This window comes from Lonchura striata, chromosome 24, assembly GCF_046129695.1.
Source record: "Lonchura striata isolate bLonStr1 chromosome 24, bLonStr1.mat, whole genome shotgun sequence".
Classification (NCBI taxonomy): domain Eukaryota; kingdom Metazoa; phylum Chordata; class Aves; order Passeriformes; family Estrildidae; genus Lonchura; species Lonchura striata.
In genome coordinates this window covers 4,880,422-4,904,239 of record NC_134626.1, presented here as the reverse complement: position 1 = coordinate 4,904,239, position 23,818 = coordinate 4,880,422, and the positions used below count along the sequence as shown (strand labels likewise).

Here is a 23,818-nt window from a genome sequence, read left to right as displayed (position 1 = left end):
TTACAAGGAGATTTTCCTCCTCTTCATTAATCCTATAGTTTAAAATGACTTTGTAGTGAAAATTTTTAGGACTTCAGTTCATCATGATCTTTTGTTAAAGAACCTAACAAACCCCCTCCTAACTGCCCCAGCATATTCTGACTTGAACCATAGGAGGTTCAATCCACTGGGTAAAAATACTGATTAGAAAATATCCCCAAAGGTATGTATGTGTTACAGCTCACTTGTGAGTCTGTTCCAACTCACAGTATTCTGTGATCTGGAATTAAAGATTAAATATTTCAAGCTCTGGAGCTGTAATTTTCCAAATAAATCATTTGACCAAGCACATGTTTCTGGATCTGCTCTGGCACAGAAAGCACGTGGGAAGATGCTGCTTCACAGAGGCTCACGTGGAAGGAGAAGGGTTTGTATCATGAAATCCCACTCTCCTTCAGATACTGCTCAAATGCCATTACAGACAGCACACAATTAGTGCTCTGACTCGGAGCTGTTTGGGTGTAGCAGGATAATTCCCAGTTGCCAACTTTCTTCTTCAGTTCCAGGCTGACTTTCAACATCCCTTTGTTTCGTGCAGCACGACTTTCTGAGTAATAGGAGATGATTTACTGGATGTCACATCTAAGCTTTGATGAGCTCTAAGGTGAATCTTCAATAAATTAAATGTTTTTCAAGAGCACAAAGCTACATGCACAATGAAACAACCAAAACCACCCTGGGTTTGCTTCCTGCCAAGCTCTTGACTTCCAGAATGCCAGTCCCTCAGCAAAATGATTTGCACTACACAGTAATGAGCTTAGTTATTGCTTAGATATCCAGAAATGTTTATTATAGTTAATATGTTTATTTTTAATAGTTATAAATGTGCTATATTTATTATACATTGTTCTATATAAAATTTATAGTGGTTATTTAATATAATAAACTATATTAAATATTATATAAATAGGCAATATTTATTATACATTGCTCAATGTAAAATGTATCATGGTTATTTAATATAATAAACTATATTTAGTATTATTTCTTCAGGGTTGCCTGTCCCTCTTGGAGACACCCAGGAGTGACATTTTGCTCCTTACAGCTGGTGTGGCTTCAGCATCTGCACACTGGTTTTTCCTATCTCCTTTTTCCTGTGAAAGTCCCTGTATTTTAGTCACTTCTTGGTCTTCATGGCATAAACTGAAGAAATTAAGTAATTTAAAGTCTGGGTGACCCTTGATGAAGATTTGAAGGATCAGGCCTCAAATATCCACTCTCTTCCTTCCCAACATACCTGTGCTGGGCACTATGTGTGGGATATTCATGGAATCACAGAATTGAAAGGGACCTTCAGGATCCTGTATTTGCAATCCCCAGTTCTGGGTGGGTTAATGGGGTGGCAAATTAAAAGAATGGAATCGATGTGCTGTGTCCATGTGGAAGGATCAGCCTCTTCCTCTCTGTGCTTGCACATACAGATTAGGTGTGTTAAATAAATCAATGGCCTCAGTTCCTACTGGAGGAATGGCAGGACTGCAGGGATGGATAAAGCTGAGCTTTTATCACTCTTTCATCAGTAAACATTGCAAATGATCGATTAGACAGGGAAATGTTCAGGACAGCTTTTGATTATTGGGTTGTCATGTTCCTCAGCCTCCCTGAGCTGCACTGGGGCTGCCAGGGATGCTCCAGCTGGGAGCATCTCATCCCTTGGCACGGACCAAGGGCTTCCAGCCCTTACCATCCCCTGTGCCAAGGCTGGGGCGTTTCCCTCCTTCCATCCATTCTCTGCAATTATTGAAACCAAACAACTCAAAGCAAACATCTCAGCAAACAGCAGCGCTTTGGAATTAATCAGAGTTTTAATTTGACAGCGAGCGCTCCCGCGCCGCTCGCTGCGACGTCTCCTCTCCCCTCCCACCCACGGAGCCGCTGCAGGGTGTCTGAGGGAAATGAGACGTGCAGCCTGCCCTGCCTGGTGAAAAAGCCTGTTTAAGTGATCAGCCATCGACTTGGTTGGAATATTAGGCAGTAAAACAGGTTTTCTAGAAAATGAGATTGCCCCTGGCACTGGTAAATCCATTCAGAGATTCACGGAAGTCAGGTGGATATGGTGACATTTGGGAGGCTATAGGTATTTTTCTTTCTTAATAATTCTGATATGGAGGGACTATAATTTAAGTAGTTTTCAAAGGTAGGATCTGGTATTTTTCTTTCTTAATAATTCTGATATGGAGGGATTATAATTTAAATAGTTTTCAAAGCTAGGACCTGATCCTGCTCTTCTTGTCACTTCCTACCTGTTTTGGTCTCACTGATTTCATAGATTTTAATACAGGGAAAGAAAGCTGGAGTGTAGTTTCTGAAGTAATGCTAAAGTCCAAGTGAGTTTCCTGCTTTCTGGTAGGGTCCATGTACATGGAGAGTGATTGGCTCTGTTCTATCAAAACCCTGATGTTTTTATGGGAGGAAAAAGAACAAATGAGCATTTTACCCAGGCCACAGCTTGACAAGGGTGATGCTTTTGACCTCAGACATCTTTGGGTAAGGATCCTTATCCAAACAGCACATTCAGGATCCCTGGGATGGGTCTCTATCTCAGGGATCCTAAATGTGCTGCCAGCATAAATATCCCAGGCATCCCAGGCTGGCTGGTTTACCCCAACACTTATTTCTCTGAATGAAGTGAGCTGGGAGATCTGTGCAATGTGTCGTTTCAGTAAATTAAGCGTTACAAATGCTGCTGCCACCCTTCCCCCCTCGCATATGTTCTTTCTTTTCCCAGTATTAAAAAAAAACAAATAGTCTGCAAAGCAAAACGCCTGATATTGCCTCATCCACTGCTTCCCAGCCCAGGAGAAGTCTTGTAGATACCAGCTGGATGCTCTTGGTTCTGGTGGTACAGAATGGGTCCACAAGAACAAGATTCTGCATGTTTGCTCCTCGTCCTTGCTGTGTTTGCTTTTACATATCCTCGTGTTCCAAGGGGAAGAAACAAATAAATGCAGAGCTTCTCCCCAGGGCTTCAACAGCAGTTGGGAGGATTTAGATTACTGCTGGGATTAAGTGTCTGGTGTGGGCTTGAAGAGATGAAGCCCAGCAGTGGCAGAGGACATGGCTCTGGCAGCCTCCTGGCCCTTGAGTGTAGAAGGGGATGAGTCTGGGAAAAGCAGGGTATTTCTGTTCCTTACATCCAATATTTTATTCAGAATTGGGAATGAAGAACAGTGACGGGCTTCTTCAGACTAGAGAAGGCTCCAATGAGGCCTTAGAACCTAAAGGGGCTCCAAGAGAGCTGCAGAGACAGGACAACAGGGAGAGGCTTCCCACTGCCAGAGGGCAGGGTTAGAATGGATATGAGGAAGGAATTCTTCCCTGGGAGGGTGGGCAGGCCCTGGCACAGGGTGCCCAGAGCAGCTGTGGCTGCCCCTGGATCCCTGGCAGTGCCCAAAGCCAGGTTGGATGGGGCTTGGAACACCCTGGGATAGTGGAAGGTGTCCCTGCCCATGGCAGGGGTGGAAGGAGATGAGTTTTAAGGTTCCTTCCAACCATTTGGTGATTCTGTGACTATCTAAGGGTGCCAAGCCAGGCCCTGGGCGGGGAGGAGAGGAAATGGTGCATGGCTGGCAGGAGCAAAGGAGCTCTCTGGGCATGAGGTGGATGCAGAGAAGCTGTGAAAGGCAGCTCAAGACTCCAGCCCTGCACAGGGGGAAAAGCAATTCCTTCAGGCATCACCCCCAGCTTGCTCTGCATCACCCACTGGCAAACCCAGAGGAGCTTCAGCAGAGAGCAAACTTGGCACTCCTGATGCTCCCAGGGAGGATTGATGCTCCAACAAACCCTTCAGAGCACATGACCTGATTTTTGGCAAGTGCTGAAGTGTCTCTGGCTTCCACAGCAATCCGTGGGAGCTGTGGGTGTTTGCATCCCTGGGTCTGACAGAGGGAGATGTGCTGCCCAGCTTCCAGGGAGATTAAAAGGCTGCTGTTAAGCAAACTGCTCCCGCATCATCCTTGGGATGAGTGCCAAGGTTCAGCCTGGTGCAGGCTGAAAAGGGAAGACAGAGAACCTGGGCAATGGAGATCCATCACGGAAGCACTGACAGTTGCTTAACTGAAATATTTTCAAGCCCTGATGGCAGGATAATTTTGTATATCTGACTTTATTTTTAGAGTTTGATTGATAGTTGCAAAGAGGGAAGAGGAGAGCTGGAATTTTCTTCCAAAGGAATCTGCAAGCCCAGGTTTCCTGTTGTGCCACGTTATAGTTACTTTCAACACGATTCTTGCTCCTGATTAAAATAATTCACCGCGTTTCTGCAGCCGGCAGGAGGTTGAAGCAGTTTGTGCAATGCAAAATGAAATAAATGTTTCGGAAGGCAGGGAAAAATATTTAGCAAATCTGGAGTCGAGTCCCATCTCTCTTAATTTGGCTAAACAAGGCGGTAGATAAGGCTCTTGCTTTTGCAGAGCAGGAATTTCAATTACTTGCAGGAAGTTGGCAAATTAAGAAGGAGGAGGTTAACAATGAAAATAATTTCCTTAGGTTTGGAGCTCTGCAACGTGATTTAGAAGTGATTAAAATGATAAGCAACTCTGTAGTCCTTGCCAGTGCCTGTGCACTCCAGTTATTTATGGCAGCAAGGGCTGGGGAGCAGGACTCTGGCCTCTCCCAGCAGCTGCTTGCTGCTGTTTTGGTGCCTCATGTAGCATGAAGGAGCTGTTGGTTCCCATTAGGGTTTTGGCCAGAGCTGGGCAAGCAGAGAGAATATTTTAAAAGCAGAATATTGAGAGATAAAGGCAGCAGGAGTAAGACATGAACCTGTGGGAGCAGGTCTGACCTCCTGCCAACCCAATGCTCTGCAGGGGCAGGAGCAGCACAGGGCAGCTCTGGGCTGGGGACAGGATTACAGGGAGACAAAGACTGGAGGCCAGGAGGCAGATAATGCTGGAGTTATTTTTCCTATATCGCATCTTCATTTTCCTGTATCACATCTTCATTCTTCCTGACCTCTCACCATTCCTGATGCTCTCCCTGGGTTGTCCCAGTCTCCTTGCAGATTCCTCATGTCCAGTGGCAGAAGTGGGTGGCACAGATCAAGCCAGGAGAAGCAGGGATGTTACCTCCAGCTGTGTATCTAAAAGCAGCATTATTTATTCTTTCTGGGGTACCACCAAACACAAGGACCCACCTCTGCCTTTGGAGTAGCCCAGGCACTGGAGGGAGGCAGCCAATAACACCTTTTCCATCTAGGTTCTGAGGAGATGCCAGATGCTCTTCTAGAGCCTCCTGGACTCACCTGGACATATCCAACACTTTGCTCTTTCCAGGGAAAAGCCAAGGAATTGAGATATCAGACGTGACCATGCTTCCAACCTTCTTGCTCTAGTACAAGTTCAGCCCAGGGAGAGCTGCTGATACCAAAGGGACTCTGGAGGAACTTGATCCAAGCCTAGATCCAGCCAGGGAGCTCATATTCTGTTTGATCTGGTAAAGAGGCTAAAATAAGTATTGTTCCAAAAAGCTAAACATGAGCTATACTATGCAAGAAAAAAAATGACCAAAAAATAATCAGTATTGATTTCCACTGAAATGGAGATGAGGTGATCATATAAATGCTACAGGGATGGGGCACTTGGTGAAAGTGATTTGTTTAGTCTACATTTGGTTCCTCTGGATGCTCCCAGCAGCTTTTTACAGAAATGAGGTAGTCCAAAGGGAGCTGGGGGATCCAAGAGCTGCCCTTGTCCCACTGTAGTGGCATCTCCAGCAGCAGCAGCAGGATTTTTAGGCATCACATTTGTGCATGAAGCCCAGGGATAGAATGCTCATGGACAAATGAAATAAAGTTACAGGTGTTTTCAGTGTTGTTTTATTTATTTTCTGTTCTGTTTTTTCTCACTCTCTCATTAGGCAGCAGCTATTCTGTGGCCACTTTTATTCTCTTCCCATCAGTTGGTTGCATTGATAATCAATCTTTTGAAGCACAAGGTCTTTTCCAGGTTTGAATTCTTTGGATTTTATTAAATAAATGTGCATTTGTGTAGAATGGGAACTTTGCTCCTTATCAGGATCATCTGTCTTGGTGAAATGACTTGGAACAGCTGTTCCATGAAGCAAAATCTGATAGAAACACAGGGACTGGATATAAACACAAACATTAGTCACTATGGAAACTAAAGTTACTGCAAGATGCCTCTGAAAAGCTGTGTTTCTATATGTTTCTCATCCTAACCAAATATTCCCAGGGGATTTTGCCAGCCACTTCATTTAAAGCCGTCTGGGAATGTTCTGCTTGCATGCATATGGATCACTTGGGAGCAGCACCACAGCTTTGGGTACCACAGAGCTCTGCAGTCAAAATTGATGGGTTATTGATTTATCCCAATTCCTGGAGGCTGGCGAAGGACAAACCAGCGTTTAAAAACATCAAGGAGCAAAGCTGAATCTAGGGACTGGTGGAAATGAGAGCTCGAGCTTTAGGCTGTGGGTTTAACCCACTTCCAGCCCCATACCCCATCCCAGCAGGTATCTCTGTGGTATGGAGGGTCTGTGCTGAGCTGTAATCTGGATAATCAGGGGGCTTTGCTGCTCCATCTGCCAGTCCTGTGACTTTTCCATGCATTTAAAAAATATATTGATGAAGGAAGAAGCTCTATCCCCTGCCAGAAGGGCTGTAATTAAAAACCAGTTTCTCTGTTGACAGAGAAGCTGCATCTTTAGACAACCCTTGGAGGCTGTGAAAATAAATGTGATTGCTGGATGAGACTGGCACCTTGCAGAGATGAGCCAGCACAGGCAGAAAAGGAAGTTTGCAAGGTACAGAAATCACCACCACAGGGCAAAACCGGGTCTGCTTGAAGGGAACAACTTGTGCAGCCACGATGGCCCTGGGGTCAGAACACAGCCCTGAACCCCTCTGAGACATTGCCCCTCTGCTTTCTTGGACTTTCATCTCCTTTTTGCAGGAGTTTTAAGAAAATCCTCGGTCTCCATGGCAACTGCTGGCACGGTGGCACGTGTGGCTTCCCACGGCACACGCGGGCACCGGGGACCCCAAACCCGGCTGGGGCTCAGCTCCCAGACACAAACAGAGCCCGAGACCCTCCTGCTCCCACCCCACAAACCCTGCACCTACCTGGCACCTCTTCTCCCTCCTGTTGACAACGTGGAGAAGGTTTGGGTGCCTGCAAGGAGCAGAGAAGCAATTTCTCATCATTAATGCACTTTATCCACCCAATCCCCACCCTCAGGCCATTGCCATCCTTCCTTAATTGTCTGTCTTGGGCAAGGTGGGGAAATTTCTACACTGAAAGGATGATCAGACATCAGAACACACTGCCCAGGGAAGTGATGGATTCACCATTCCTTTAATTGTTCAAAAATGAGTGGATGCCACACTTGGGGACAAGGTTTAGTAGTGGTTGCCACACTTGGGGACAAGGTTTAGCAGTGGATGTCACACCTGGGGACAAGGTTTAGTGGTGCTCAAGACTCTGCTGGGTCAGTGGTGGAACTGGAGGATCTCAGAGGGCTTTCCCAACCTAAATGCTTCCGTGGTGATTATTAGTTGCTGAATTCCTCCAGTGGAGCTGGGAACACATCACAGCAGAGCCATGGGTCAGGCACTGCGTGTGAAGGTCTTGTCTCTCCCTTGACCAGCAGTGGCTGCCAAAATGCAATTCCCATTTGAAATTTAGATGGTGGGGGTTTTCGTCCCCCTGCGCCTTTCTTCATAATTATTTTATCACTCATTAGCTTTACCTAAAATCCCCTTTTGAACTGAACCCCTCCTCCACTGATCATCCACACAATTTAGTGGCACTCAAGCGAACAGAAAACCCGAGAAGGAAAACAATCCCAAACTGGCTGAATAGCCAGTTCCTGCTGAATCCAGTGAGATTTGGGTATCTGATTCACTCAGACTCCTCCTCCTCTCTGCAAATCCCAGCCTGGCTGTTCCTGTAAGCCTGTCCCATGCCAGCCTGAGCCAACTTGGCAGGCACTGGGCTCAGCAGAATAAATTATCCTGGTTTGTCAGCTCCTTCCCCCCTCTCCTTGCAGGGATTCGCCATTCCTGGGGAGAGGAGGGTGTAACCACGGTGGGGATCGTGCCATAATACCCACAGCAAACATTTGGAATCAATAATCAATCGTCCCACCAAGCCAGGCCCTGTTGGCTTTGCCTTCTCTCTCCATTTACTGGCCCTTGGTACCCCCAAAGATCTTCCTTTACAAAATAAAAAAATATGTTTAAAAAATTAATTTTAAAAAATTAAGCTGACAGTGTAATAATAATTAGAATATTATCAAAATAAGAGTATTTATATATATTTTTTAAATGGGGTCATATTCATTTACCTCCCTTTTTTTTGGAGCTGTGTTAGATCCTCAGGCCCCAGCTGAGCCAAGCACTGCAGTGCCTATTTCAGTGCATCCCTAAGGGCACCTGCCTGCAGTGAGCTTCCAGGTAGGATCACAGGTAATGAGGCAGAGGTGAGAAACATCCCCTGGTACATCAGGATCGAAGTACAACCCCATGGGAGAAGGGAATTGCTTCCAAGAAAATGGTTTCGTAGTCATGCCTGGTGACCAGCACGGTGGTTGATCTGTCTGGGGGCCCCTGAGGGTTTAATGCCAGGGTTTGTAAGGATGGATTCAGGTTGGATGGGAGGCAGCTTCCCCAAATCCAGCATAATTGGGGCTTTAATCTGCTCACGAGATTCCTGAGCTGGATACAGACATTATCTTCTCCTTTGGATGAGGGATGGTACAAAAAGGAAAAGGAGGAAAAAAGAGGCACATGATGTGAATTTATTTGCATCTTCCAACAATAATCCAGTCATTCTACTCGGGTAATGCCTGTCCTTCTTAATGCCCCTTTATGCAATTCTTTTTTCATGGTGCCCAAAAATTCGTTTGTTTGTTTATTTATTTACAATTTTCTTTCACTGGGGTGGAAAATGAAGGGCAGAAAATGCCATTCCATTTTTTTTTAAGCAATTTTATAGTGATTTATTTCATAAGCAGTGACTTGGCTGGGGGTGGTCTGAGCCCTCGGGAATTGGGAAAATTCCATGTCCTGAAGTCCCAGCTCTGCTGCTACAGAGATCCATCAGAGCAAGTCCCAACAGCTCCAAAGCAATTTCATCTCCCACAGCAAGAAGTGACAGTTGTTGGGGTGGTCACTTCCATCCCACCTTTATACCAGCCAAGACACCAGCTCCATCCTCAAATGCCCTCAAATCCCAGGCAGAAAACTGCATGTAACATTTTGCCTCTTTTGCATAAATTTCATCTGGAAAAGGCAGAATTGTGAGGATTTTGGAACGGGTGCCTTATTTCAGCTTCGCTTGCTAGAAACTATCCTGTTGCTCCGAGTAATTACACAATAAATTTGTGAGAGGGATATAAAGCTGTAAAAGCAGTGGTAATGGTTTGCAATTTAATAGCTGAATTGTAAATGAATTTTCCTATAGCAGCTTTAATGCAGCGGGCTGCTACAATTAAGAGAACATTCTTTGGGGTGCCTTTAATTTTTTGTTGTTGTTGTGAAGTTCAGTGCCATTAATTCCCTGGTTTAAAGAAATCAAATCGTTAACCACTTCAAAACATAAAAGCCAGCTTTGACTTCCTCTGCAGCCAACACAATTATGTCTTGGAAAAGGTGTTTTTACCCCATTTGTCTCTTGCATTTTCTTATAGTAGTGAGCGTGGGGTTGCATCATGTATTGAGTTTATGCCCTTCATCCTCTTTTCATCATCACCCATCCTGCTCCTGGGACATGTGACACCTTCTGCCATCAGGGTGGAAAGATTTGGTCATGCAGGGAGACCCTGCTCACAGCATTTAGCATCTCTTCTTCATTTATTATTTGATAAAGGATTATTTAAATGGGGTATGTGTGTGTTGCAGTGCTCTGTGTGCCCCCCTCCTCCAGCCTTGGGGCTCTCTGGGCACAGGGGGTCTCTATTTTGTGCAGCAATGGAGCCCTCTTATCCTCCCATCCAGAGTTCCCATTCTTTCCTCTTTTCCTTTTCCAACCCTCTGGATTTCAAATGTCATTCCCAAGCAGCTCAAGCTTTTGGAAATAATCATCCTGGGGTAGTGCTGCCCCTTCCCACAGCAGTGCCAGCAGAAGCTCAGTTTGCCTCATCAAGCTCCTCTTCTTCTCCCTAATTGCATCCTTCCACTTCCATCCAGCATCCCCTGGTGGCCTGTGTTTGAAGGAAATGCCATGAAATTCGGTGTCTCATCTTGGAAGCATCTTTGAGGCAGCTGAAATTGTGGCTAATTAGTGATGGTGTGTGATTTTGTCCCCAATGCCACCTGCTGAGGAGCAGGAAACTGGTGCACAGGGTGTGTCCCCAATGCAAACTGACACAGGCAACCCTCACCTGACTCTGGGGGTGATAATTAAACTTCACAGTCCTGTGTGAGAAGCTGATGGACACCTGAACCTGCTCCGAGGGGTGACTCCAAATCCCCCCCCGCCCACCACTGAATCCATGTGTTAAAACAGTGCAAGTCCTAATGCAATTTTCTCTCCTGTGCATCCTCATTGTCATGACTTGAGCCTCAATTTCAGGGTCTTTTCCATTTCCCAGCCCTTAATAGTTGGCTCTTTTTGCTACAGTCCGTGGTACAATGTGTAAATTCCTGCCCCACTCCCAGCAGGGGTTTGACCTTGAAGTTATTCCTCCAAAACCATAAAAAATCTGCTCCCTCTTTGTGTTCCAGGCTGAGAAAGATGATTTAGTGAGGATTGGTCTGGAAGTGTGACCAGTCAGTGCTGGATCAAGCAGGGGCAGCCTGGCCTTGCTGTGGGGCACAGATTTGTGGGGTGCTAAGTGACGGAGCAGAACAGAGTCTCCCTATTGCAGAAAGTGCTGCCAAACTCTTCCAAAAAACCCCGGAGGTATTTTTGGGTGAGCTGGGAGCAGCAGTGCAGCCACAGAGGGCTGGGAAGGTGTTAAGTGGGGAGCACGGATGGGATTCCTGCTCAGGGCCATGGAATCTGCTGGGGGAGGCAGCAGCCGTGGGTGCAGCTTCTGGAGCATTTCGAGATGCAAAAGGGAAGGAAGGAATGAAGGATCCTTTGTAAATCCTACAGGCACTGCTGGAATCCAAGCTGGGAGCGAGGGATGGAGTCTGTGCCAGAGGACTGCAGGCAGTGAAAAAGCTTAAAATGATGTTCCTGATGAGCTTTAATTCCTGCCTGCATTTCAAGCACCCTCTGTGAGCACACCAGAGCACACACTGGTGCCGTTCAGTGCATCCACTCGACATGCTAAGAAAAATTAAGAGCAACTTGTTTGATTTTGCACCCAATACTCGCTGTTGATCTTGAAATTTGCCACCTGCCACATCAGCCAGCCTGGTGAAACCTGTCCCACCTGTGTGTTTGCTGGGGGTGGAGGTAATTCCTGTAGCCTGGGATAGTGTTTGAACATCACCCAGCAGAGGAGCATCGCAGACTTTTATCTAGCAAGTGCTTCAACAATATAAATATTTAAGTACAATAAACAATTATGATCAAGTTTCTTGGGTGACTGCACACAGCAAGTGAATTTTAAATTCATTTCCCATGGGTATTGAGTCTTCACATTCACTTTCTGTGGATGTTCATGCTAATAAAACTTCATTGCACAGAAAGAGAACACAAGAGGGATGCAAATATGACAAGGGCAAATTTGCTTAAGAGTTCAAATGAATATTCACCAACTTTTTATTATTTTTAAGTATTCATTCCTATTTGCTATAAAAAGATTTTTTATCTTTACTCTCTAAGCTCAGTGAAGCGTGTTTGAGGTATAATATGTATTTTCTTGTACTAATGGAAAATTTTGTTACCAGCAAGCACAGAGTGCATTTAAAATGTCCTTTATCTTCAGGAAATGTCACTACTGAACCCACGTGAGTTACCACCGTCCTGATTTGCATCTGTATTTCAACACATCTTGCACCCTAAGGCTGGGATCTCCCTGGTTTAGCCCTCCTTTAAGGCTGCAGATCTCAGATCCAGATCCTGACACCATTATTTTCCTCTGATTTTCCCTGCTAAACTTTCATCTCACGCTGCCCTCAGCTATGAGGATGCTGGAGATGTTTTTCCTTCACACAAACTGAGATCCCCTTTGGAAGGACTTGGGGGTCACTGTGGCTCCATTTTGCCTGAGGCAGAGGGAGCACAGTTTTGACATCTTCATTTGATTTCTGTCCTGGAATTGAAAGAGATGCAAATTAGTAATAATGAATATTTTCATTAAAAGTGTCTAGACAGTACATCTGAGAACATGATAATGATACTTCTGCTTTATATAAAAAAGTCTGAAGTAGACCCAGGATGATTTTTTTTTTTTTTTTGTCAGAAAAGATAACATTTTTTTTTTTTAAATGTAATTTAGTGTAAGTGAAATTAGGGTAATTGCTAATTATGTAACTGCAAACGAGGCAGATCTTTATCTTGAGTCAAGCTGGTCTCGTGCAGATTATGAACCGTTACTTTCATGAGGTGGCATCAGAAGGCAAAAAATATCAGTGAAACAGTCCTAAGTAATGGCTCGTGTTTCTCAGGAGCTTTTGGGGTGTGAGGTATGAGGGATGGAGCATCACCCCCTCTCATTGCATGGGTTTCATGGCAGAATGGTTTGGGCTAAAAGGGACCTTAAACCCATCCCACCCCACACCTCCCACTGTCCCAGGCTGCTCCAAGCCTGGCCTTGGGCACTGCCAGGATCCAGGGGCACCACAGCTGCTCTGGGCACCTGTGCCAGGGCATCACCACCTCACAGCCAGAATTTCTCCCTAATTAATACCATCCAGATAGATAGATAGGTATCTTTTCCCCTTTCCCATTTGTCTTCTGCTGTGTCAGAGCAAGCTGCCACCTCCAGCCCTGCATTCCCCACACCTCAGCTCACATCTCCAGCAGGTTTGAGGCCCCAGGCTCATTGTCCCCCCCTGGGCCTCCAACGGTGTGACAAACTGCACTTACCACCCAACAAAACTTCATCCCAGGCTGTTCAATGGGAACAAGTTTTATTTTCCATATGTACTGGAAGGAAGTTAATAATACAAAACCCACCCTGGAGTCAAGTACTGCAAAATGAAGTCAGGAACCTTTTAGGATAAACATATTATCCTCACACAAGCTGCAGTACGTGGGTATTGGAAAAATTAAATGCACTTGAATAGCTTTGCAGATATATTTCTGTCTCCATAAAACCTACTGACAGTGAGCAAACACAAGAGCTTGGCAGTTGTCCTGCTTGGTTTAATTGCCTTTGGTGGATTTTATATCCATCACCTTCTTAAAATCCCTATGTTAACAATCCTGGCAGCTTCTTGTCCTGAAGACTTTGGGGTGATGGAGATGCTCGTACCTACAGAACCTCCTGCACCCACTGGAGGATACTCCCAACATGCTTAGATTTCTCTAAGGAATCCCTCCAGCTGTGCTTTTAAAAAATTATTATTAATTTAGCCTTTTGGGGGAGGGTGAGGGGGGCATTACATATCTGCCCTGGCTTTCTCTGAGACCTCTCAGAGTGATCCCTCTCTCCACCCTTCCCTGTGAGGGTGGTGGGGCCCTGGCACAGGTGCCCAGAGCAGCTGTGGATGCCCCTGGATCCCTGGAAAAGTCCAAGGCCAGGCTGGATGGGGCTTGGAGCAACCTGGGATAGTGGAAGATGGTCATGGCAGGGGGTGGGTGGAACAAGATGAGCTTTAAGATCCCCTTAAAGGATTTTAGTCCCTCCAGTTCCAGCCACTCTATGATCCCATGATAAGAAAATCAACTTTCCCTGCCTGCCTCTTGCTCCCCCAAGCTATCACTTGAGGGCAACTCCCTGTTCTCTGGAGAAAACTTGCCCATTTTCATACAAAGCTATTGTTATAAATGATATTAATAAGCCTCACCTGCATTAGCAGAATAAGCCTTCTCTCTTAGAGGACGGAGCTCCTCCTGGCATTCCAGCTGGAGACCAGCTGCAGAGAGCTGGGTGTGGCTGTGGCAGCTCGGGGCTGACCAGCCTTACCTACAACTTCTCCCCAAAGTGGAGGAAGGATCAGGGAGCTGTGGCAGCCTGGATTCCCCCAGCCACGGCTGGGGAGGGATGCTGCAGGCTGGGGTGGGAGCCTGGCTGCATGGCTCTTCCCTGGGGCAAACAGCAGAAAATGCAGGAGTAACGGGAGCTAGCTGAGATTATTTTAACTGTCAGACATCAGAAGCCCAAATGAGTTGACAGCAGCTCAATTTGATCCCTGCCATGAACTGACTTAGAACCCAAATTTTTCAGAGGCTGATAATCACCTCAGAATTGATTTTGTACCAAGATACTTTATCACATTCTTGTATCTGGTGTGGTTTGGTGGGGTTTTTTTAGAAGTAATCTATGTCAAAGTTAAACAGACTTTATTAGAAAACACATGTTCCCTGCACTTCTCTGGTTGGGTGTTCCTTTAGGGTAAATCATGGCGAGATGAAGGAATTGCTCCTGATTTCACTGGAAATCCTCACTCTGTTTCAAGGGTTGCAGTGCCCTCTCCTAGTGGACCTTGGTCACACCCTGTCCCAGCCCATCTGCTCCTCAGTTTCCCCATCCTCTGAAATGACACCTGCAGTATCCTCCTACCTAACCCAAGGAAAAGAACACTTGTATGTTCTTTTATAATTAAATTATTTTATTATTTTATTTTATTAAATTATCTGATGTAGGGGGATTTCTCTCACCCCTGGAAAAGTGCTATTTTTCTCAGGGTAGCCAACCTGTGGTACAAACCCTTAAAGAAATGGACATCAGTACATTCCAAGCCCCAAATTCACAGGATGGAGGGATCCATACTGCCACCTTAAAACATGACTGCAATTAAAGTAATATGTATGTGTAGAAATATAATGCCAAATTTTCAGCTGCCTTCTCAATGCTGAAACTTTATCTAGGTGTATTTTTAGGTCTTTCACAGGTTAGTGGGAAATGTAATTATAGGTTTGCATGCAGTACAGGATTAGTCCACCCTGCTGGTAGCATCTTGGCTAAAACCAGGGGAAATGGAGGAGGGGGCAGGGGGAGGGGAAGGTTGTTTTTATTGTTCCACACTCCCAGCACATTCTGTTGTTGTGCAAGAGACTGGTTTGGCAGCGGGGTGATCCCCAAACCAGGCGTGACCCGGGGTTGGTGCCGCTGACAGAACAAGGGAAGGTGATGGCACTTAGAGCAGAACGTGTGTTCTTTCACCTAAAAGAAAAGGGAAGGACTAAATTAAGTTTCACTCTTGTCTGGACTGGGATGTTTTGTCCCTGAAATGCCCGTGGGAATTTTGTGGATGATCGTGTGCTCCCTGCCTGCTGGGTGCCAGTGGGGGACAGTGTGCTGCGCATGTTAAAATCTCTCTCTATTACAATCTGGAGTTCTCCATTTCTGAATTATTTTAGGATTATTTTAGAGGGCTGAACCACCCTTAAGATCTTGTCTTTCAGTTATTTGACAAATATTGTAATTAAAAAAAAAATCACATTTCTCTGATGCTTCACCTGACCCTTCCCACGTGTTCTGCCCTGTGGCCCCTGTTCCCAGTTTTGTTTTCTGGGAAAGGAGCAAAGGGCTGCTCTTCCACTGGTTCTGCCCGTGGTGTTTATTGCCACAGTTGGAACAGATGAGTACAAATATTTGTTTCTGCCTCCTGCTCAAATTAGGACAGTGTTTTTTACCCGTAATCCATCAGGGTAAAGCATTCGAAGGGTCGTGAAAATGCAAAGGTGCCTGAGTCTCACCGTGCCTCTGCTAATGTCAAATCTTCATCGGAATTGACTTCCCAGGACAAAGGAGCTGTCAGATGAATGCTGATGCTCCATTAATGACAGGGTAGGGTGACCCACCCCGGCGTGTCATCATTGTTGCTGAGGGAAACACGGAGACAAACCCGTAATCACCTTTCCTGCATCTCTCCCACTAACACCTAATTTAAGTATATCTTTTTCTGCTGATTGATCACAGGATTTTTTTTTTTTTATGGCACATATTATCCTGCTATCTGAGTGCTTCACATTCTCCCTATTCCTTGACGTTTTCACATGATCCTGGTCCCAGCAGAGCAGGAGGTAAATTTGGGCTGCAAATGTCTCCACGGAGTCCCCATTGTCACCTTCCCAAGAGGACAGGGATGTCTTGGGGGATCACCAGGACCTGATCTCCCAAATCACGCTGGCAGTTCTGAAAAAGCCCAACCAAAGCTCCCTAATTTGTGATGGGGAAAGGAGGGGGAAATGGCATTTCATACATACCTCACCTGAAACGACAGGACAAGGGGGAATGGCTTCCCACTGACAGAGGGCAGGGTTAGACTGGATATGAGGAAGAAATTCTTGGCTTAGGTGAGGGTGGGCAGGCCCTGGCACAGAGGATCTGTGGCTGCCCCATCCCTGGAAGTGTCCAGGGCCAGGCTGGAGAGGGCTTGGAACAACCTAGGAGAGTGGAAGGTGTCCCTGCCCATAGCAGGGGGTGGAACAAGATGGTCCTTAGGGTCTCTTCCATCTCAAAGCATTCATTGACTCTGAAACTGCTCCTGGGTGGGGATTTCTGGAGTGGAGACCACCATAAATCAGAGGTATTTTGCAGGAAAGCAAAGTGATCACAGCACATCATCACTACTGTCCCTATGTGCCATGAAAGGGAGCACTTCACACATAGTTTGCAGTGGAGAACATGTTAAAATAGGAGGGTGAACCAGAGTTAATTTTTTATCAAGGTTCATAGATCGACTGGTGAGGCGAGAGTGGGGTCATCTTGGAAATGGCTGCAGCACATCAGCCTTGCTTGAATGTGTGAGTTTTAATGGCTTAATCCACCCCTCAGTTGCAGGGACCAACCCCAGGCAGGTGGGAGATGCACAACAGTTTATCTCACTCATCATCAAGGAGACAACACCCCAAACTTGCACTGAGCCCAAAAGGTTTTATGTTTAGCAGACTCCCTGAACCTCCTGGGTAATCTGTCTTGGATGAGAAAGCAGAACCCAAAAACATGTTCAAAGTTTTGGGTGCGTTGCAGCGAGAGCTCATCATTGAGGCTGATACCTGCTCAAGCAGAGCTGGCTGCTGAAGTCTTCCCAATAAACATTTAAACACAGGCTGAGCACACACAGATTCATGGCCTGCTGTAATTCATTAAACAAATGTTGGGTTTAATAGCCCCGTGTCCAAAGCTGGTGCCATGGATGCGCTCAGCTGTGAAATATGCTGGGGAAGTCATTCGTTTGCAAAGGGGTCTAGAAATCTGCTTTCTATTAACACAAAATGGGTTTACTGCAGAAAAATCTCTGGGATCACATTTTTCTCTCAATTATCCCTTCTCAGTGGGATTCCTTGAGGTTTGTGCCGGGTAACTGAGATGTGTCTAAGCTGGGGGGTTTGGAGCTGGGGTTTGTTTTGATCCATTAAGCTTGTATCTCGCCACAGTGATGTAATTCCCCCAGTCTGAGACACTTTATAAACATTAATGGGTTTGTTTTCATGCTCTCGAGGGATGTGCAGCACAGGAAGGTCGCCAAGACCATTTTACCCACACAGAAAGAGAGATGGGGAAATGTGGTGAGGCAGCATCACGGAGAGAAACAGAATATTCACTCAGATTTTTAACCTGTCCAGCCTTAACTCTGTTTAATTCAGTTTGAATAACTTGTAAGTTAGTAACTTATTATTATTCTTACTGCTGTAAGAACTTTCTACCTTACAGGTTCTTACAGCAGTACCACATCAGCAAGGTTTGCATAAAGATGCTGCTGAATATCCCAGCTGAGGAAGGAAAGAGTTGGTGCTCTGTATTTTATGAGTGAGAGGGGGGTAAAATGTGCTTGCCACAGTAAAATGCAGTAATAAATACACCTTTGCAGAGGGGAAAAACCAGTAGATATTAACAACTGCTGTAGCTTTAGTCAAGATGTGCTGGAAGAGACTGTGGAATGTGGGCCGTGCTGTGCTTTTCCTGGGGATTGCTGATGAGGTTGCTGGTCTCTTGGACTGGATTTTCTTGGGGATAACAACCATACAGATGCCCCTGGTGATATTTGGAAGGGGCCAGTTGGAAGCTGACCCTACAGCATGCCAGGGCACAACAAAACTGAGGCACAGACCAAAAATCCCACTTTGGAGATCTTGCTCCCATCACAGAGGGTCCATTTCTGAGGATGCACTGGAAGAAGCTGGTGATACAGCTCTTGCAGCTGGGAATTGTTCCTGCAAACACAGATACATGGAGCAGATGAGAAATTAATGTAAATATACAGACAGAAGGCAATTTTTTTGGAGGAAGTGAGGCAGAGGCAGATAAAAAGCGATCAGCAGAATTTACATAAGCCTTCCCCATCACAGAGGTCATCATTCTGCAGGATGACACACGGAAATTCATTTTTATTAAATTCTGGATGATTATTTAATTGGAAAAAGAAGGATTTAATTGAATCAAGTCAAAGGGCCCTATTAGATTACATTCAACCTTAACACAGAAGGCTTTTTCCATTTAGTTAAACTGGTTCCTTTGCATACTGTACATATTAAACTATAAAAAGTGGTAATCTGAATAGCAAATTAAAGGGTTTGGAAGGCCTGAATGGTACTCATGTGCTTCTCAACTCTTTTTCATCTTCTAAATCTTCTCATATTCCCTTTACTGCACTCCTTAGGTTGTAACAAGAGCAAAGATGAAGGGTGGAACTCTCAAATCTTCCTCTATCCATGTTTTTTCCATTTACACACTCTTGAGGAATAGCCTGCCTGGAGGTGATGGCACTACCAGAACACATTGCCCAAAACTGAGGGTGTTTTCCAGATTTTCAAGGCTGCCCTTGCAGCACCTGAACAGATGCTGAGTGTAGTAAGGTTGAATGAAGATTTGTGACTTACTGGCATTGACTCAGGTTTCCCTTGTGTCCTTAGGAAATATTCCCAATCTCTTCATGCCTCATCTACATGGCCAGGGACTCCCATCCCTCTGGGACACAGATTCCTTGCAGAGCTGTCAACTTCCTGGTAAAAGCTGGAATAAAAAAAAAATTAAATTAAAAAAATCTTCAAAACATTTGTGGGAAATAATATGTTTCTAATTTTGGGTCTTTAATTAGCTTTTAATTTCAATTTCTTTCTTAATTTAAAACTAATAGAAGAGGGATGGAGGCACAATTAATTTTCTAAGGTTCCATTTCATCCCAATTTTGAGGTTTCCAGCAAAAGTTTGGCCTTCTCATTAGGAGCTGGCACAACCCAGTTGGGTTGGGAATGCCCCATGCATTTTCCTCTGGCTGATATTGCTGTGACACCCTGTGCTCCTTCCAGGCAGAAGCTCAGAGAAATCAAATTCTGCTCTGAGAGATCGAAATCAATTTTAATGGATCCAGCTGTTCCCCAGTAAGGATAGGAGCAGGCTTGGGAAAGGGGAAAATCTTCCAAGATACCTTCAGGGGATTTCAGGAAGGCTTGAAAGTAGTAAGGAAAGTTTTTAGAGTGAGGTTTTTAACTTACCCATGAAGCCACAGCCAACTTTAGGACACATTTTTTTTTTAAATAAGCATGTGCTAATGTAGAAATTCTCTTTGTCAGTAAATTTTAAAAATTCCAGTTCTGACAGTGCAGCAACTCGACCAGTCTATTATTAAAGTTAGATTGAGTAAGAAACATCATTTGGAATTTGCCTTAGCAGCTAAATGGGTTCTTGGAAGGTTCAAATCAGCTTTAATCTGATTTTTTTTTATGATAAAAAAAGATGTGCCGGTACTTTAAAGCCAAGTTCCTTTTTGCTGAAGCTTTATTTTTATTCAAGTGCAATGAGTAAGTTTTGCATATATGGTACTGGGATTGCACACTCAGGTTATCTGGTTACATACATAATTCTCCCATTTGCAAACACAGTTTGCAGCACATACTCATGCAAATTAGGTATGAAACTGGGCATTTATCTTGATTAGAATTCAGTTGCTTTATATACTTACAGAACTTCATGTCATTCAGGGATGGCTGTAAAGATGATGGGGAAAGAATTTCCAAAATTGCATTTATTCTCCCTGTGGGTTGTTTGTTGGCTCTCTGGGAATTCATTAAGGAAAACTGACCTTTCCACTGATATTCCAGCACCCAGGTTGGGCTGCAGACACTGCTGGAAACTCTGTCAGAAATAACTGTCCCTTGCAGAGCCACTGTACCATTTCATGGAATAAATGCTACATTTTCTCTGTTTTACAATATCCAGATGGATTGATCCAGATGGATGTAAGGACTAGATGCCACTTGGCAAGGACTCAGTCCTTTTGACTCTTGGAGAGCTACTTGTACCCAGGATCCAGATCAGACCTGAGGTTTTGGGGGATCCAGGCTGCTCTTGTTCAGCAGACTGATTCAGCAGATTTACCCCATTTCTGTCCCCAGAAGCTGCCTGGAGACTCTGCACACCAAACCCCCTGCTCCTCCCTGGCTCTGTGGGATGGTGAAGTGCTCCTGCTTTACCTCATGTCCATCCCTGCAGCTCTCAGGAACGGGAGCCCTTTTCTCTCCTTTTTCCTGCATTTTTAATCAGGGCTCTGCAGTGCCAGGGCTGCACAAGGACACCCTGAAGTTCAAAGAATTGCCCCAAATTCTCAGCTTGTTCAGCCAAAAGCCTGAATTTAGGCAAATATCAGAGGGTTTAGCAAATTATGCTGGGCTGTTTCTCCCCCTTTACTCACAATTTCCTCTGACTTCTCCCTTAGCAAGGGTCCTTGCTCACTGTCCTGGCTCATCTCTGTGCTTCCCACACCATTCCTGTTTCTGTGAGGCTCCCACCCCACTGCCATGGGGGCTCCTGCCCAGTTCCTAAATCCATTTGTGAACTTTTCCAGGTACAGGTGGCTCAGGTGACAACTTACTTAAAACAGGGCTGCCTGCAGATTTGGGATGCAGGGATGGAGTGGGGATGTACAGCCACGTGGGCCATGGTCTCCAAAGCATCCCTGTCCATGGGGCTTGGAGCAACCTGGTGTAGTGGAAGGTGTCCCTGCCTATGGCAGGGTGCCGGAATGAGACAATCTTTAAGGTCCTTTCCAACACAAATCACTCTGTGATTCTATAATTTCACTTCAGTGAGGATGAAGCCGTCTGCACGGCTGCCACGGGCAGGGTGGCAGCTCTGCAGGCTTGCTGCAGCCCTGGCAAACACACAAGTGGATCCCTCTGAGGGATGGATAAGGCACAGGGAAACATCCGCGCTCCCTCTAGCAGTCGCCAGCGAATGGATGATACCAATAATTCTCGATTTTTCACCCTGGGTTCGTGCCACGTGAACCGCCAGTGGAAGAGCTCCTGCACTAGTACTGCTGCAGTGGTGACAGCACTCAGGTGGCTCTTCCCCCCCGCCCCAAAATCCTTCCAGGGCGATTTTTGGAGCCCATTTTCCTCCACCTGCTGCAGGCAGCTGCTGAGCACGGCCACGCTCAGGGTGAACCTGAGCGCAGTTAGCAGAACGCTTCTTCACTAGTGGCATTGTGAGCTCACCGCGGGCACTGCAGCATCCCCGCAGCACCCCTCAACTTCCCGGGGGGCTGCTGGGGGGGGTCTCACTCTCGCACCGCAGGGTCCCCCCGCTCGGGAGGGACCGGGAGGGACCCGCCCCGCCGCAGCCGCGCACCCACCGCGGATGCCCTCGGCCGAGCTGCGATCGCCTCCGTCACGGCCCTGCCCGGGCTGCCGGGGGGGGCAACAGGTAGGGGGTACCCCCACCCCCGCACAGCCTGTTTCCCCTTGTACCCCCTCTTCACAGACCCCCCCCACGCTTTCCTTTGCAGAACCCCTCTTCCCTTTGCGCTGCCCCCCTCCCTCTGTCGCCCTTTGCAAAGCCCCCCTCCCTTTGCACAGATCCCCTTTCCGCCTCCCTCTCAGAGCCCCCCTCCCCTTTGTCCCCCCGGCAGAGCCCCCCTCGCACCCTCCCAGCCCCCTCCCCCGGCGCCGCCCCCTCGCACCGCCCACTCCCCTCTCGCTGCTCCCCTTCACCAGCCCCTGCCCCCTGCCCAGCACAGCCCCCTGCCCGCCCCCCCCGCCGCTCCCTCTCTCACCTCTCTCTCTCTCTCCTCCTCTTCCTCCCTCCCCCCAGGCCAAAATCCTGCACATGATGGACGACAACAAGCAGCTGGCGCTGCGCATCGACGGGGCGCTGCAGGCGGCGGGCCAGGAGGTGACGGCGCTGCGCGCCGAGCTGGCGGCCACCGGCCGGCGCCTGGCCGAGCTGGGCAGCGACCCGGCCATGGAGCACGGCCCGCACGGCGCGCAAGGTGGGTCCCGCCGCGGGCAGGGGGCGAGGGGGCGAGGGGCAGCCCGTGGGGGTCCCTCCCGGCCGCCGCCTCCGCTCGGTGTTATTGTCCATTGTTTGTTTTTGGGGGTGCCCGGCGCGTCCCGTCGGGCCGTGGTTGCGGGTTCCCGCCGGGTTCGGAGCACGGTGCTTCCCTGCTGCGGCTGCTGCCGGCGCCTCGCTCGGCTCCAGCGGCCCCGGCACGAGGAGGGATCCCCGACCCCCCAAATACTCACTGCCCCCCGCATCCTCCCGCCGCCGCCGCCACCCCCTCTGTTCCCATCCCCTCGCCGCACCCCGCCCCGAGTCCCCCTGGCCGGATCTCCCCGGTAATCCCGCGCCCTCAGCCGGTTTCGTAATTCGGTAGGAAAGCAGCCATGTTACCGCCGCGATCCGCGATCCGCGCCCGGCCCCGCCGGCCCCGCGCTCGGACCGGCCCCGGGCTGGGGCTGCGGGGCTCGGGCTGCGGGGCTCGGTCCGCGCACGGCGGCCGGAGCCAGCACCGGCACCCCGGCACGGCTGGGAGCAGGCTCGGACAGCCCCCGTGCCATGCGCGCACCCCCTCTGCCCCCCACGCCCCCGAAAAGTTCTCTCCGAGCCTCGGGGCCGAGCGTGGAAAAGGGGGTGCAGGGGAAGAGACTTTGTGTGGAGGTTAAGGAACTGAGCCCGGATCGCTCCTCTAGTACTCGTGGTGCTCCCGCCTGGCTGAAATTGTTTCCTGCTAATCAAAGTGTGTTGCCATCACTGATACGTTTTTATTTGAATGGTTTTGTATTTTAATGTTTGTATTTCCCAAATAATTACAGGCTTGCATGACAGTTTACCCCGAGCAGCCTTGATGTCAGAGCAGAAATAGTGCGAGCCCTCCCCTTTCCCGATAACTGAATTTACACCTGTGTGATAAAAACGTCAGGAGCTGTTATTTACTCATTACTTATTTACTGTATCTCTTGGTAGCGTGGTTCGGCGCTATTTTAAATAACAGTAACATTTTGGTGAAGCTTTTTAAAGGTAGCATAGCGTTTGGCGGGGCATGGTTGCTGCCGGCAGGATGTAATCACGGAATTACAGAATCACAGAACGCTTTGGGTTGTAAAGGATCATAAAGATCATCTTGTTTCAACCCCCCTGCCATGGCTGGAACTGATTGGATTGCGTTGCCGGTGTGTTGTTGTTCGTGGCAAACTGATTTAGAAGGATTAATTAGTGGTTTTATTCCACCCAGCTTGTATTTCACTGTTTTGGTAGTGGGGGTGTGGGGTGTGAATTCCACTTACCCAGCTGAGTTTCCTGGTGGCTGTGGGGATGTGGGAAGCAAAGTTACCTGTGTGGCCAGCGATTTTCTGAAATGCTGTGCAGAGGTGCCTGTTGGGATAATCTCAGCCACCCTCTGCTGTGCACCACAGCCAGGCTACTGAGGCTCTCGCTTTTATAAAAATTTGCTGAAAGGGCAGGAGGAGGATGCCAGGCTCCATCCTTCCCTGTGGAGCAGGGGCATCAGGAATGCAGATGGTGACACGATGTACAG

At 47.3% G+C, this 23,818-nt stretch overlaps 1 protein-coding gene and 1 long non-coding RNA gene across 2 annotated transcripts in view; one reads left to right on the top strand and one right to left on the bottom strand.

The window, feature by feature from the left end:
- The window catches only part of KAZN (kazrin, periplakin interacting protein), a 213,361-nt gene that overhangs the window by 103,595 nt on the left and 85,948 nt on the right, over positions 1 to 23,818 (top strand). Inside the window, exon 3 of the mRNA XM_021542041.3 lies at positions 22,096 to 22,273. Within this exon, the coding sequence (XP_021397716.1) occupies positions 22,096 to 22,273 (178 nt within the window). The remainder of the gene's footprint in view (positions 1 to 22,095; positions 22,274 to 23,818) is intronic.
- On the bottom strand, positions 16,712 to 22,247 carry LOC110476786 (uncharacterized). Its single transcript, XR_002466481.2, has 3 exons — positions 22,058 to 22,247; positions 18,885 to 19,017; positions 16,712 to 18,218 (listed from the first exon to the last, which is right to left on the bottom strand). It is a non-coding gene; the product is annotated as an uncharacterized LOC110476786 (long non-coding RNA).